The sequence below is a fragment of the Heptranchias perlo genome, chromosome X, assembly GCF_035084215.1.
Source record: "Heptranchias perlo isolate sHepPer1 chromosome X, sHepPer1.hap1, whole genome shotgun sequence".
NCBI lineage: Eukaryota > Metazoa > Chordata > Chondrichthyes > Hexanchiformes > Hexanchidae > Heptranchias > Heptranchias perlo.
Genome location: NC_090370.1, coordinates 15816202 through 15831130, shown reverse-complemented (window position 1 = coordinate 15831130; position 14929 = coordinate 15816202). Strand labels below are relative to the sequence as shown.

General features: G+C 52.6%; 1 protein-coding gene across 5 annotated transcripts in view; it reads left to right on the top strand.

The window, feature by feature from the left end:
* The window catches only part of smarcc2 (SWI/SNF related, matrix associated, actin dependent regulator of chromatin, subfamily c, member 2), a 341362-nt gene that overhangs the window by 111402 nt on the left and 215031 nt on the right, over positions 1 to 14929 (top strand). For all 5 annotated transcript variants that reach the window (XM_067976774.1, XM_067976775.1, XM_067976773.1 and 2 more), the window contains exons 9-10: positions 7757 to 7888; positions 8489 to 8604. In XM_067976774.1, coding sequence (XP_067832875.1) covers positions 7757 to 7888; positions 8489 to 8604 — 248 coding nt within the window. The remainder of the gene's footprint in view (positions 1 to 7756; positions 7889 to 8488; positions 8605 to 14929) is intronic.

Genomic DNA, 14929 nt, shown 5'->3' with positions numbered 1-14929 from the left:
AGAGGGAGGGAAGGAAGGAGGGAGGCAGTGACCGGGAGATGGAGGGAAGGAAGGAGGGATTGCTACCCCACCTCTCTCGGGAGAGGGTGGGAGAGAGGCAGGGAGCGACCGGGAGAGGGTGGGAGAGAGGCAGGGAGCGACCGGGGAGAGGGTGGGAGAGAGGCAGGGGAGCGACCGGGAGAGGGAGGGAGGGAGGCAGGGAGCGACCGGGAGAGGGAGGGAGGGAGGGAGGGAGCGACCGGGAGAGGGAGGAGGGAGGCAGGGAGCGACCGGGAGAGGGAGGGAGGGAGGCAGGGAGCGACCGGGAGAGAGGGAGGCAGGGAGCGACCGGGAAAGGGAGGCAGGGAGGGAGGGAGGCAGGCAGGGAGCGACCGGGAGAGGGAGGGGAGGGAGGCAGGGAGCGACCGGGTGGAGGGAGGTGGAGGGAGGCAGGGAGCGACCGGGAGAGGGAGGGAGGGAGGCAGGCAGGGAGCGACCGGGAGAGGGAGGGAGGGAGGCAGGGAGCGACCGGGAGAGGGAGGCAGGGAGCGACCGGGAGAGGAAGGGAGGAGGGATGGCAGGGAGCGACCGGGAGAGGGAGGGAGGGAGGCAGGGAGCGACCGGGAGAGGGAGGGAGGGAGGGAGGCAGGGAGCGGCCGGGAGGCAGGGAGCGGCCCGGGAGGCAGGGAGCGACCGGGAGAGGGAGGGAGCGACCGGGAGAGGGAGGAGCATCCGGGAGAGGGAGGGAGAGAGCGAGCGACTGGGAGAGGGAGGGAGGGAGAGAGCGAGCGACCGGGAGAGGGAGCGAGGGTGGGAGGGAGCGGGGGATGGAGGGATGGACCGGGGGAGGGACAAGGGAGTGAAGGGGGGGAATGGATCAAGGGAAGGAGGGACCAGGGAGGGAGGGATGCTAGCGACTGGTAGAGGGAGGGAGGGGGAGGGGGGGGGGGGGAAACGGATGGACCAAGGGTAGGAGGGAGCGGGGGATGGAGGGATGGTGGACCTGGGGAGGAGGGGGGGACGGACCAAGGGAAGGAGGGACCAGGGAGAGGGAGGGATGCTGCGACTGGTAGAGGGAGGGAGGGAGGGGGGGGGGGAACGGACGGACCAAGGGTAGGAGGGACCAGGGGAGGGAGGGAGGGAGTGGGGGATGGAGGGATGGACCTGGGGAGGGAGGGGGGACAGACCAGAGGGGGGAGGGGGGAACGGACCAAGGGAAGGAGGGACCAGGGGAGGGAGGGATGCAACGGCCTTGGGAGAGGGAGGGAGGGACCGGGGGGAGGGAGGTAATCAGGAGGGGGAGGGGGACGGCAGCAACCCCTGGTTTTAATGTGGAGCCTGGAGGTGCGGTTCTGCGGCTCCCGGCTCCAGATTCAGGTAAGTAATTTTTTTTACAAAACCTACCTTTTTGGTGGCGGCCTGGAACGGTCCCTTTAAGGACCGCCGGTTAGGCCGCATGTGGTTTACTTGAGCGCAGCCAGCCAGCAACCAGCTGCGTTCAGGGCAGCCCAATTTACACGGGGCCTCAAACAGGGGTTAGGCCCCTATTTGCAGATAGAAAGGGCCTAATGCCGTTAAAAGTGTCAGCCCTGGATGCCTCTTTTAATATCTATACCAACACTTCCGGCTTAGAATACGTGTACGCCGCCTGCCATATTGGTTGTTTCTGCGCCCGTTTTACACTTGTAAAATGGGCGCGGTGTCATTGAATTACTAGGCCATTAGTGTTGAGTCCACTAAGACTGCTTGGGTCTCTTTCGGCTTCATCCTTAACTATTTCCACATTATTCATGGAGTACGTTTATCGCCCATGATTCCTTCCTATTTGCAGCACTTTACACTTTTTTTTTGCATTAAATTTCATCTGCCATTTTTCTGTGCATATACATATTTTGTCCAACTCATGCTGTAATTTCTGAGCTACCTCCTCCGATTCCACTGCCCTCAAGTTTGATATTGTCTTCAAATTTGGCAACTTCACATTTACTTTCTGCATCCAATTCATTGATGTAATTAAAATAGTATTGGTCCAAACACCAATCTCTGACGCATCCCACTCAGTACTTTCCCCTCCAGCCACACGTAACTCCCCTAACAAGTACTCGTTGTTTCCTACCCTTCAGCCACTTCCTGATACATTCCTAGGTTTACCTGAATCTTTACAGTGTTGAGTTTAACTAATAGCCTTTCATATGGAACTTCATTAAGTGCCTTCTGGAAGTCTGGGTCAGTAATGTCATCGAGTTTCCTACTGTCCACTTGGGCTGTTACTTCCTCAAAGAAGTTGAGGTTGGTCAGGCAGGATCTTCCCCCTCCGAATCCATTCTGACTGCTGTTAACAAGATTATTGTTGTACAGATCATCCTCAAGTTTACTCCTGGGCCTCCTGCTCTTTGTGTGTAATATTTATGGATACAAAACTTGGAACAATTGTTTTAATTTAGAGATAAAAGAGAGACAGTATTTGAATCGGAATTTGAAATAAAATGAATTCTTAAATGAATAAGTAACATTATTAAATGTTGCCACTTATCTGCAAGGAGGCAGTTCTTGCGTGTTTGACACTCCGATCTGGTTCAGCTCCATTCTGAGCTGGCTGACCATGTAACCTGGAAAGGAGAATTTCCCTTTGTTCACACCAGGTTCAGCTTCACCTTGTGCTAAATCACTCTCGGGCTCATTATTACATAAGCCAGGAAAAGGATACTGTCATTTGAGACACATATGTAAACGTAGAAATGTTTACATAAATGGAACCAATTTAGACCCCTCTCAAGGGCTGAATTTACACAGTGCCATTTTCCTTTTTTCACCCCAGACCCTTTTATATTCTTTCAGTAATTACCCAGTGCTTTTTTGAATGCATAATCAATTTAGTATCAACAAAAGCATTCCATATCCCGATAACTGTGCATGAAAAAGTTTCTTTAATCTCACCCTTTATGTATCTAATGTTTTTCTCGAGATCATGCCCTCTTGTCTTCAAGTTCCCTACCAATGGGAATAATCTATCCACGTTTACCTTGTCTAATCCTTTTATCGTTTTGAGCACGTCATCAAATTCCCCCTCAATCTACAGCCCTAGTTGCTGTTGCCCTTTCCTCTTAACTCAGATCCCTTGCCCTGGTGTCATTGTGGTGAATCTGTGTTGTACTTTATCCAGGGCTATTTTATCCCTTCTATAGCGAGTAGGCCCAAAACTGCACACAGTATTCCAGATGTCGCCTAACCATCGTTTTGCAGCAAGTCCACGCCTCTCCCCTGTTGTCCAGCTCAGTGGGACTGCCCTTGCTTGATTCCACTCTTACCTGTCCAAAAGCATCTCCAGCATTGGCTTCTCTTCCCGACCCTGCATCGTTATCTCTGGAGTCCCCCAAGAATCTATCCTTGGCCCCTCTTCTTCCTTATCTATGTGCTGCCTCTCAGCAATGTCATCCACAGACATGGGGTCAGCTTCTACAGATACAACTATAACACTCAGCTCTACCTCATCGTCACCTCTTGACCCACTCTTTGCTGTCAGACTGCTTGTTCAACATCTAGCCTTGGATGAATCTTAACTTGCTCCAGCTTAATACTGGGAAGACCGAAGCCATCAACATCAGCTGTGTCACAAATTGCACTCCCTCCTTAGCCAAGGGCTCAGGCTGAACCAGACTACTCACATCTTCAGCATCCTGTTCAACCCTGAGCTGAGCTTGAGACCCATATCCTCTCGCTTTCTTCCATCTACCTCAGCCCATCTGTCACTGAAACCCTTATCAAGCCTTTGTCACTTCCAGACTTGACTATTCCAGCACTCTCCTTGTTGGCCTCCCAACCTCCACCCCTCACCCCATAAAACTCCAACTTGTCCACAACTCTGCTGCACATATCTTGTCCCATGCCAAGTCGCGCTCGTCCACCACCTCTGTGCTTGCTGACCTACATTGGCTCCTTGTCTTTAAATCCCTCTATGGCCTCACCCCTCCGGGTGTCCGCACTCTCCTCCAGCTCTCTTTTCCCAAACTGCCTCTGACTTCAACCTCTTGTGCATTCCTTCTGCCCCATCACTAATGGCCATAACTTCAGCCAGCTGGCCCAAATTTCTGGAATTCCCCTCCCTAAACTTCTCCACCTCTTCCCCCTCCTTCAAAAATGTCATCAAAACCCATCGCTTTGATCAAGAGTTTGGTCCACCCCTCCTAATCCCTTCCTTAATCAGTAATATTCCCCCCCCATTCTAATGGTGATACCCCTTCCTTAATCAGTAATATTCCCCCCCCCCCATTCTAATGGTGATACCCCTTCCTTAATCAGTAATAATCTCCCCCCATTCTAACGGTGATACCCCTTCCTTAATCAGTAATAATCTCCCCCATTCTAACGGTGATACCCCTTCCTTAATCAGTAATATCCCCCCCCCCCATTCTAACGGTGATACCCCTTCCTTAATCAGTAATAATCTCCCCCATTCTGATGGTGATACCCCTTCCTTAATCAGTAATATTCCCCCCCCATTCTAACGGTGATACCCCCTTCCTTAATCAGTAATAATCTCCCCCATTCTAAAGGTGATACCCCTTCCTTAATCAGTAATAATCTCCCCCATTCTAACGGTGATACCCCTTCCTTAATCAGTAATATTCCCCCCCCATTCTGATGGTGATACCCCTTCCTTAATCAGTAATAATCTCCCCCCATTCTAAAGGTGATACCCCTTCCTTAATCAGTAATAATCTCCCCCCATTCTAACGGTGATACCCCTTCCTTAATCAGTAATAATCTCCCCCATTCTAATGGTGATACCCCTTCCTTAATCAGTAATAATCTCCCCCATTCTAACGGTGATACCCCTTCCTTAATCAGTAATATCCCCCCCCCCATTCTAACGGTGATACCCCTTCCTTAATCAGTAATAATCTCCCCCATTCTAACGGTGATACCCCTTCCTTAATCAGTAATATTCCCCCCCCCATTCTAACAGTGATACCCCTTCCTTAATCAGTAATAATCTCCCCCATTCTAATGGTGATACCCCTTCCTTAATCAGTAATAATCTCCCCCATTCTAACGGTGATACCCCTTCCTTAATCAGTAATAATCTCCCCCATTCTAATGGTGATACCCCTTCCTTAATCAGTAATAATCTCCACGTTTCTAACGGTGATACCCCTTCCTTAATCAGTAATATTCCCCCCCCCATTCTAATGGTGATACCCCTTCCTTAATCAGTAATATTCCCCCCCCCCCATTCTAATGGTGATACCCCTTCCTTAATCAGTAATATTCCCCCCCCCCATTCTAATGGTGATACCCCTTCCTTAATCAGTAATAATCTCCCCCATTCTAAAGGTGATACCCCTTCCTTAATCAGTAATAATCTCCCCCATTCTAAAGGTGATACCCCTTCCTTAATCAGTAATAATCTCCCCCATTCTAAAGGTGATACCCCTTCCTTAATCAGTAATAATCTCCCCCATTCTAACGGTGATACCCCTTCCTTAATCAGTAATATCCCCCCCCCCATTCTAACGGTGATACCCCTTCCTTAATCAGTAATAATCTCCCCCATTCTAACGGTGATACCCCTTCCTTAATCAGTAATAATCTCCCCCATTCTAATGGTGATACCCCTTCCTTAATCAGTAATAATCTCCCCCATTCTAAAGGTGATACCCCTTCCTTAATCAGTAATAATCTCCCCCATTCTAACGGTGATACCCCTTCCTTAATCAGTAATAATCTCCCCCATTCTAATGGTGATACCCCTTCCTTAATCAGTAATAATCTCCCCCATTCTAATGGTGATACCCCTTCCTTAATCAGTAATAATCTCCCCCATTCTAATGGTGATACCCCTTCCTTAATCAGTAATAATCTCCCCCATTCTAACGGTGATACCCCTTCCTTAATCAGTAATAATCTCCCCCATTCTAACGGTGATACCCCTTCCTTAATCAGTAATAATCTCCCCCATTCTAATGGTGATACCCCTTCCTTAATCAGTAATAATCTCCCCCATTCTGATGGTGATACCCCTTCCTTAATCAGTAATATTCCCCCCCCATTCTAATGGTGATACCCCTTCCTTAATCAGTAATATTCCCCCCCCATTCTGATGGTGATACCCCTTCCTTAATCAGTAATAATCTCCCCCATTCTAATGGTGATACCCCTTCCTTAATCAGTAATAATCTCCCCCATTCTAATGGTGATACCCCTTCCTTAATCAGTAATAATCTCCCCCATTCTAACGGTGATACCCCTTCCTTAATCAGTAATAATCTCCCCCATTCTAACGGTGATACCCCTTCCTTAATCAGTAATAATCTCCCCCATTCTAATGGTGATACCCCTTCCTTAATCAGTAATAATCTCCCCCATTCTAATGGTGATACCCCTTCCTTAATCAGTAATAATCTCCCCCATTCTAATGGTGATACCCCTTCCTTAATCAGTAATAATCTCCCCCATTCTAATGGTGATACCCCTTCCTTAATCAGTAATATTCCCCCCCCATTCTAATGGTGATACCCCTTCCTTAATCAGTAATAATCTCCCCCATTCTGATGGTGATACCCCTTCCTTAATCAGTAATAATCTCCCCCATTCTGATGGTGATACCCCTTCCTTAATCAGTAATATTCTCCCCCCCCCCCCCATTCTAATGGTGATACCCCTTCCTTAATCAGTAATATTCCCCCCCCCCATTCTGATGGTGATACCCCTTCCTTAATCAGTAATATTCTCCCCCCCCCCCATTCTAATGGTGATACCCCTTCCTTAATCAGTAATATTCCCCCCCCCCCCATTCTGATGGTGATACCCTTTCCTTATCCAGTAATATTCCCCCCCCCCATTCTAGTGGTGATACCCCTTCCTTAATCAGTAATATTACCCCCCATTCTAATGGTGATACCCCTTCCTTAATCAGTAATATTACCTCCCCCCATTCTAGTGGTGTTATCCCTTCCTTAACCAGTAATATTCCCCCCCCCCATTCTGATGGTGATACCCTTTCCTTATCCAGTAATATTCCCCCCCCCATTCTAATGGTGATACCCCTTCCTTAATCAGTAATATTACCCCCCATTCTAGTGGTGATACCCCTTCCTTAATCAGTAATATTCCCCCCCCCCATTCTAATGGTGATACCCCTTCTTTAATCAGTAATATTACCCCCCATTCTAGTGGTGATACCCCTTCCTTAATCAGTAATATTCCCCCCCCATTCTACAAGTGACACCCCTTCCTTAATCAGTAATATTACCCCCCATTCTAATGGTGATACCCCTTCCTTAATCAGTAATATTCCCCCCCCCATTCTAATGGTGATACCCCTTCTTTAATCAGTAATATTACCCCCCATTCTAGTGGTGATACCCCTTCCTTAATCAGTAATATTCCCCCCCATTCTACAAGTGACACCCCTTCCTTAATCAGTAATATTCCCCCCCCCCCATTCTAATGGTGACACCCCTTCTTAAATCAGTAATATTACCCCCCATTCTAGTGGTGATACCCCTTCTTTAATCAGTAATATTCCCCCCCCCCCCCCGCATTCTAATGCTGATACCCCTTCCTCATTGGCTACTGTATTGTTTGCTGGTGGGTTGAGGAGATAAAACAATGCATTTTAGTAAAGAAAGAAAACGGGTTTCTTACCTGCCCCCACCTTCTGCTGACAGTGTTAGCTGCGTTTTCAGGAAAAATTCCAGCATTCATCTGCTCTTAACTCCTGTGCCGGTATATGGACTAATTTTCAAGACTAACTAAACTTCCTGTTTGTTGAAAGGTCCATGCTAAGTGGATAATGGACACTGACACCTTTAATGAATGGATGAATGAAGAGGACTATGAGGTGAATGATGACAGGGCTCCTGTTGTTCGAAGGAAAAGAATTTCTGCCAAAACATTAACAGAAGAGGTAATTCCCACTGTTTTCCAATTTACCTCTTTCATGACTTGTGAGTTTCAGTCAGCGGAGGGATTGGCCCTGCTACTTGTGACTCAATATTGTTTTTCTAAAGATTGTTCCTTTTGGTGGTTATGTTTAAATTTGAACTTGCAATGTACTTTGGTAAAAGCACGCAGATGGAAACTTTCAGTACACAGTTTTCAGTTCACTATATTTTGTTATTTGAAAATAGTTAGGAAGGAAAAAACCATTTGACTTCAGGTAAATGTGTACCTCATCGAAGTTTAAAAATCAAATACAAGATCCTTTCCCATTCGCTTTCCCATCAGAATTCAGTGGCCAAAATCTCTCTTCATTCACTTCCACTCCCCCGTATTTAGCAGCCCCGAGAAGTTTCTTTTAGTAACTGTTTCTGGACTTTGTTAGCTCTTCTACCTTACTCATTAGTTGGTATCCTTTTGCTGACTGACATAACTACGTAATTTCTTATTGAGAGACTTTCTAGTCTGGAAGCACACAGAATTGCACTTGGTGATTTGGTGCTTTCAGTGAGATTGAGGTTTCAGTGGTTGTGCGGAAGGTGAGTGACTCTTAAACGTTTATTCAAAGGTGCACAGCCCTGACTCAGATCGGAGAGATAAGAAGGGAAGCAGTCACAAAAAGAGGAAACGTTCCCCTTCTCCTTCTCCTACAGCTGACTCCAAGAAAAAGAACACCAAGAAAGGGTGAGGCACTTCCCTTGTCTTGGGAAATTGTTACTTGCTTTAAAGTTAGAAATGTTAAAGGTTTATTTTCCTCCTTTGTGAATTTCTTAGGCAAAATCTAGAAAGGTATACCAACATTCATGTATCCCAGGCTGCTGACCCAGACTTCACCCTCTGAAAGAAAGTGAAATAATCTCTTTTTCATCAAAACAAATCAGGCAAATTAACAATATTATACCACTCAAAAGGTTAATCAAAATATGAAACACTTAAAAGAGCAATGCTATATTGGCCACTTTGTACAAATCTGGGTCCCCACTTTGACCACCTCTTTAAACATTGCAAGTGGAAGGTTGTGTCAGATCAATGACCTTGGGATTGGGGAGATTGAGAAAGTTTAAAGGGGCAATGTCAGGTTTTGATCCAGTGTTAAATTTGAGTGCTCAAAAGAGAAAATCTGAATCCTTCCAACATTGTTACCCTGAGTTTCTGGAGAGCACATTACTGTCCTGCCCTGTTCTTAAAGCTAGCAGGAGCCAAAAAGTGGTATCCACAGAAGTAGCATTTAGAGGTGTTGGTATGTGCTGATATAGTGTGAGAATCACCAATTCTTCTAATACACTGCCTGGACTGGCTTCTGGTCCCAAGAAGCCCTCTTCAAAGCAAAAATCATTATTGCGTTTCTGGGATAAGTGAAAAGAGTAATTAATGTATTACTGGTTCAGTAGTGCTGTGTTCAGGTTATTAATATACTGAAATAACTAAAAGTCTCACACGCGTCCGTCACACTTCCAAGTGTCATATATGCAAAGTATACTTCACATTCTCCATCACGCATCCATGATTGGCTCAAATATGTTTGTAAAAAAGCAACAGATCGCTGTGAATTAAATGTGGTTGGTTGCCTGAAATATTACAGAACAGGTAGTAAAAGTACCAATGAAGAATTAATAAATAATTACCAATAAACAATCAGCAAGGAGAAGGGGAACTAATTAAATTGTTCAAAATACTTTTTGGGGGAAAAAACCCTTTCAGCCGCCATCCTGCTTTGCCAGTGACCTGAGGATATTAAAAATAAGGTTTCTAACACAAGAAACACACAAAAACTTAAATAATTCCCAAACAAAACTTTAAACTTACTCAAAGAATTCTCCAAGTCTTGGAAATTTGACCAATAAGTTTGTTCTCGGAGTCATTCCTTCTCTTGGGGACCTGGGGCATGGTTTTGCTCCATTCCTGGAGGTTGCTTTGTACAACTGGGCTGTTATTTTTTGGGTCTCCCTGCACGTACAACCTCAGTGCTCAGTAAAGAAAATGGAGAATTCTCAGCCTGTTTTTTATTGCATTTACTAAGTCACTGCAAACCTCAAAAGTGTACATTTAACAACATTTATAATCTACCTACTGGCAGATTTCCCGTGGTATTACTCATGGTGTGTCAGAGGATACATTGTTTTATAACAGGGATGTTATGCAAATTGAATCATGAGGGCCACTGATATACCGTGACTAAGTTTGATTCTGTTTTCATTGCATGGTGTTCTGTGGTTTTTATTGGTGTTCTGGGGATTGAATTATGCAATTCTGACCATTTTCCCATGAAAACTGGAAATTAGTTGTCTCCTAATAATATTACCTTTATCTTCATCTTTAATTTTTATGTCTTAGCATTTTTTTAAAGCTCAGGTTACACCGTAAGATGGTAGATTATGGATAGCAGATTGATGCTGGGGTTTACCAGCAGTTCTAGGGGTTGCAGAGCTTTGGTAGAGGTGGTTTGCCATATGGCAGCATTGTGAGAAGAGCAGATTCCATGGTCTGTCAGCAATGGAGGCAGAAGACCTGAGGATATGACAGCACTGGGGAGGGAGCTAGGGTTTGGAGCACTGAATGGTAGCAGTTGGCGGGGTGGGGGAGGGGCGGCAATGGGTTGTTGGGTCTGGGAGCAAGGGCCAGTTCCTTTCAATCAATCTGGGTCCAGGTCTGCAGCCATTTTTAAGTGTGAAGTCTGTTGTGACTGTATTTGCAGATTGTATTCTTGTATGTAATCAGCAAATATTGGATTTGAAGTGCTTTCCAAATTAAAATTCACTTTAGGCTGGGACCTGAGCTGACACACTGGGAAAAGGCTGAAGGCCAGGAGCAGGTCAGGGCTTTCTGTCTGTCTCTCCCTCACTTCTACCTCTCTCTCCTCCTCCTCCACTCTTTCTCTCTCTTTGCCCTTCCTCTCTCTCTCTCTCTCTCTCTCTCTGTCTCCTCCTCTCTGTCTCTCTCTTCCCCCCTCCCACCCCCTCTCTCTCTGTCTATCTCTCCCTCTGTCTCTGCCCCTCTCTCTCTGCCCCTCTCTCTCTCTCTCCCTGCCCCCCTCTCTCTCTCTCTCCCTGCCCCCCGTCTCTCTCCCTGCCCCCCTCTCTCTCTCTCCCTGCCCCCCTCTCTCTCCCTGCCCCCCTCTCTCTCTCTCCCTGCCCCCCTCTCTCTCTCTCCCTGCCCCCCTCTCTCTCTCTCCCTGCCCCCCTCTCTCTCTCTCCCTGCCCCCCGTCTCTCTCCCTGCCCCCCGTCTCTCTCCCTGCCCCCCGTCTCTCTCCCTGCCCCCCGTCTCTCTCCCTGCCCCCCGTCTCTCTCCCTGCCCCCCGTCTCTCTCCCTGCCCCCCGTCTCTCTCCCTGCCCCCCGTCTCTCTCCCTGCCCCCCGTCTCTCTCCCTGCCCCCCGTCTCTCTCCCTGCCCCCCGTCTCTCTCCCTGCCCCCCGTCTCTCTCCCTGCCCCCCGTCTCTCTCCCTGCCCCCCGTCTCTCTCCCTGCCCCCCGTCTCTCTCCCTGCCCCCCGTCTCTCTCCCTGCCCCCCGTCTCTCTCCCTGCCCCCCGTCTCTCTCCCTGCCCCCCGTCTCTCTCCCTGCCCCCCGTCTCTCTCCCTGCCCCCCGTCTCTCTCCCTGCCCCCCCCCTCTCTCTCCCTGCCCCCCTCTCTCTCTCTCTCCCTGCCCCCCTCTCTCTCTCTCTCCCTGCCCCCCGTCTCTCTCCCTGCCCCCCGTCTCTCTCCCTGCCCCCCGTCTCTCTCCCTGCCCCCCGTCTCTCTCCCTGCCCCCCGTCTCTCTCCCTGCCCCCCGTCTCTCTCCCTGCCCCCCCCTCTCTCTCCCTGCCCCCCGTCTCTCTCCCTGCCCCCCGTCTCTCTCCCTGCCCCCCTCTCTCTCTCTCCCTGCCCCCCGTCTCTCTCCCTGTCCCCCGTCTCTCTCCCTGCCCCCCGTCTCTCTCCCTGCCCCCCCCTCTCTCTCCCTGCCCCCCTCTCTCTCTCTCCCTGCCCCCCTCTCTCTCTCCCTGCCCCCCTCTCTCTCTCTCCCTGCCCCCCGTCTCTCTCCCTGCCCCCCGTCTCTCTCCCTGCCCCCCGTCTCTCTCCCTGCCCCCCGTCTCTCTCCCTGCCCCCCGTCTCTCTCCCTGCCCCCCGTCTCTCTCCCTGCCCCCCGTCTCTCTCCCTGCCCCCCGTCTCTCTCCCTGCCCCCCGTCTCTCTCCCTGCCCCCCGTCTCTCTCCCTGCCCCCCGTCTCTCTCCCTGCCCCCCGTCTCTCTCCCTGCCCCCCGTCTCTCTCCCTGCCCCCCTCTCTCTCTCTCTCCCTGCCCCCCTCTCTCTCTCTCTCCCTGCCCCCCGTCTCTCTCCCTGTCCCCCGTCTCTCTCCCTGCCCCCCGTCTCTCTCCCTGCCCCCCCCTCTCTCTCTCTCCCTGCCCCCCCCTCTCTCTCTCTCCCTGCCCCCCCCTCTCTCTCTCTCCCTGCCCCCCGTCTCTCTCTCTCCCTGCCCCCCGTCTCTCTCCCTGCCCCCCGTCTCTCTCCCTGCCCCCCGTCTCTCTCCCTGCCCCCCGTCCCTCTCCCTGCCCCCCGTCTCTCTCCCTGCCCCCCTCTCTCTCTCTCTGCCCCTCTCTCTGCCTCTCTCTCTGCCCCTCTCTCTGCCCCTCTCTCTGCCCCTCTCTCTGCCCCACTCTCTCTCTGCCCCACTCTCTCTCTGCCCCACTCTCTCTCTGCCCCACTCTCTCTCTGCCCCACTCTCTCTCTGCCTCTCTCTCTCTGCCCCTCTCTCTCTGCCCCTCTCTCTCTGCCCCTCTCTCTGCCCCTCTCTCTCTGCCCCTCTCTGCCCCTCTCTCTCTGCCCCTCTCTCTCTGCCCCTCTCTCTCTGCCCCTCTCTCTCTGCCCCTCTCTCTGCCCCTCTCTCTCTCTCTGCCCCTCTCTGCCCCTCTCTCTCTCTGCCCCTCTCTCTCTCTGCCCCTCTCTCTCTCTCTCTCTGCCCCACTCTCTCTCTGCCCCACTCTCTCTCTGCCCCACTCTCTCTCTGCCCCACTCTCTCTCTGCCCCACTCTCTCTCTGCCCCACTCTCTCTCTGCCCCACTCTCTCTCTGCCCCACTCTCTCTCTGCCCCACTCTCTCTCTGCCCCCCGTCTCTCTCCCTGCCCCCCGTCTCTCTCCCTGCCCCCCGTCTCTCTCCCTGCCCCCCGTCTCTCTCCCTGCCCCCCGTCTCTCTCCCTGCCCCCCGTCTCTCTCCCTGCCCCCCGTCTCTCTCCCTGCCCCCCGTCTCTCTCCCTGCCCCCCGTCTCTCTCCCTGCCCCCCGTCTCTCTCCCTGCCCCCCGTCTCTCTCCCTGCCCCCCGTCTCTCTCCCTGCCCCCCGTCTCTCTCCCTGCCCCCCGTCTCTCTCCCTGCCCCCCGTCTCTCTCCCTGCCCCCCGTCTCTCTCCCTGCCCCCCGTCTCTCTCCCTGCCCCCCGTCTCTCTCCCTGCCCCCCGTCTCTCTCCCTGCCCCCCGTCTCTCTCCCTGCCCCCCGTCTCTCTCCCTGCCCCCCGTCTCTCTCCCTGCCCCCCGTCTCTCTCCCTGCCCCCCGTCTCTCTCCCTGCCCCCCGTCTCTCTCCCTGCCCCCCGTCTCTCTCCCTGCCCCCCGTCTCTCTCCCTGCCCCCCGTCTCTCTCCCTGCCCCCCCCCTCTCTCTCCCTGCCCCCCTCTCTCTCTCTCTCCCTGCCCCCCTCTCTCTCTCTCTCCCTGCCCCCCGTCTCTCTCCCTGCCCCCCGTCTCTCTCCCTGCCCCCCGTCTCTCTCCCTGCCCCCCGTCTCTCTCCCTGCCCCCCCCTCTCTCTCCCTGCCCCCCGTCTCTCTCCCTGCCCCCCGTCTCTCTCCCTGCCCCCCTCTCTCTCTCTCTCCCTGCCCCCCGTCTCTCTCCCTGTCCCCCGTCTCTCTCCCTGCCCCCCGTCTCTCTCCCTGCCCCCCCCTCTCTCTCCCTGCCCCCCTCTCTCTCTCTCCCTGCCCCCCTCTCTCTCTCCCTGCCCCCCTCTCTCTCTCTCCCTGCCCCCCGTCTCTCTCCCTGCCCCCCGTCTCTCTCCCTGCCCCCCGTCTCTCTCCCTGCCCCCCGTCTCTCTCCCTGCCCCCCGTCTCTCTCCCTGCCCCCCGTCTCTCTCCCTGCCCCCCGTCTCTCTCCCTGCCCCCCGTCTCTCTCCCTGCCCCCCGTCTCTCTCCCTGCCCCCCTCTCTCTCTCTCTCCCTGCCCCCCTCTCTCTCTCTCTCCCTGCCCCCCGTCTCTCTCCCTGTCCCCCGTCTCTCTCCCTGCCCCCCGTCTCTCTCCCTGCCCCCCCCTCTCTCTCTCTCCCTGCCCCCCCCTCTCTCTCTCTCCCTGCCCCCCCCTCTCTCTCTCTCCCTGCCCCCCGTCTCTCTCTCTCCCTGCCCCCCGTCTCTCTCCCTGCCCCCCGTCTCTCTCCCTGCCCCCCGTCTCTCTCCCTGCCCCCCGTCCCTCTCCCTGCCCCCCGTCTCTCTCCCTGCCCCCCTCTCTCTCTCTCTGCCCCTCTCTCTGCCTCTCTCTCTGCCTCTCTCTCTGCCCCTCTCTCTGCCCCTCTCTCTGCCCCTCTCTCTGCCCCACTCTCTCTCTGCCCCACTCTCTCTCTGCCCCACTCTCTCTCTGCCTCTCTCTCTCTGCCCCTCTCTCTCTGCCCCTCTCTCTCTGCCCCTCTCTCTGCCCCTCTCTCTCTGCCCCTCTCTGCCCCTCTCTCTCTGCCCCTCTCTCTCTGCCCCTCTCTCTCTGCCCCTCTCTCTCTGCCCCTCTCTCTGCCCCTCTCTCTCTCTCTGCCCCTCTCTGCCCCTCTCTCTCTCTGCCCCTCTCTCTCTCTGCCCCTCTCTCTCTCTCTCTCTGCCCCACTCTCTCTCTGCCCCACTCTCTCTCTGCCCCACTCTCTCTCTGCCCCACTCTCTCTCTGCCCCACTCTCTCTCTGCCCCACTCTCTCTCTGCCCCACTCTCTCTCTGCCCCACTCTCTCTCTGCCCCACTCTCTCTCTGCCCCACTCTCTCTCTGCCCCTCTCTGCCTCTCTCTGCCCCTCTCTCTCTCTGCCCCT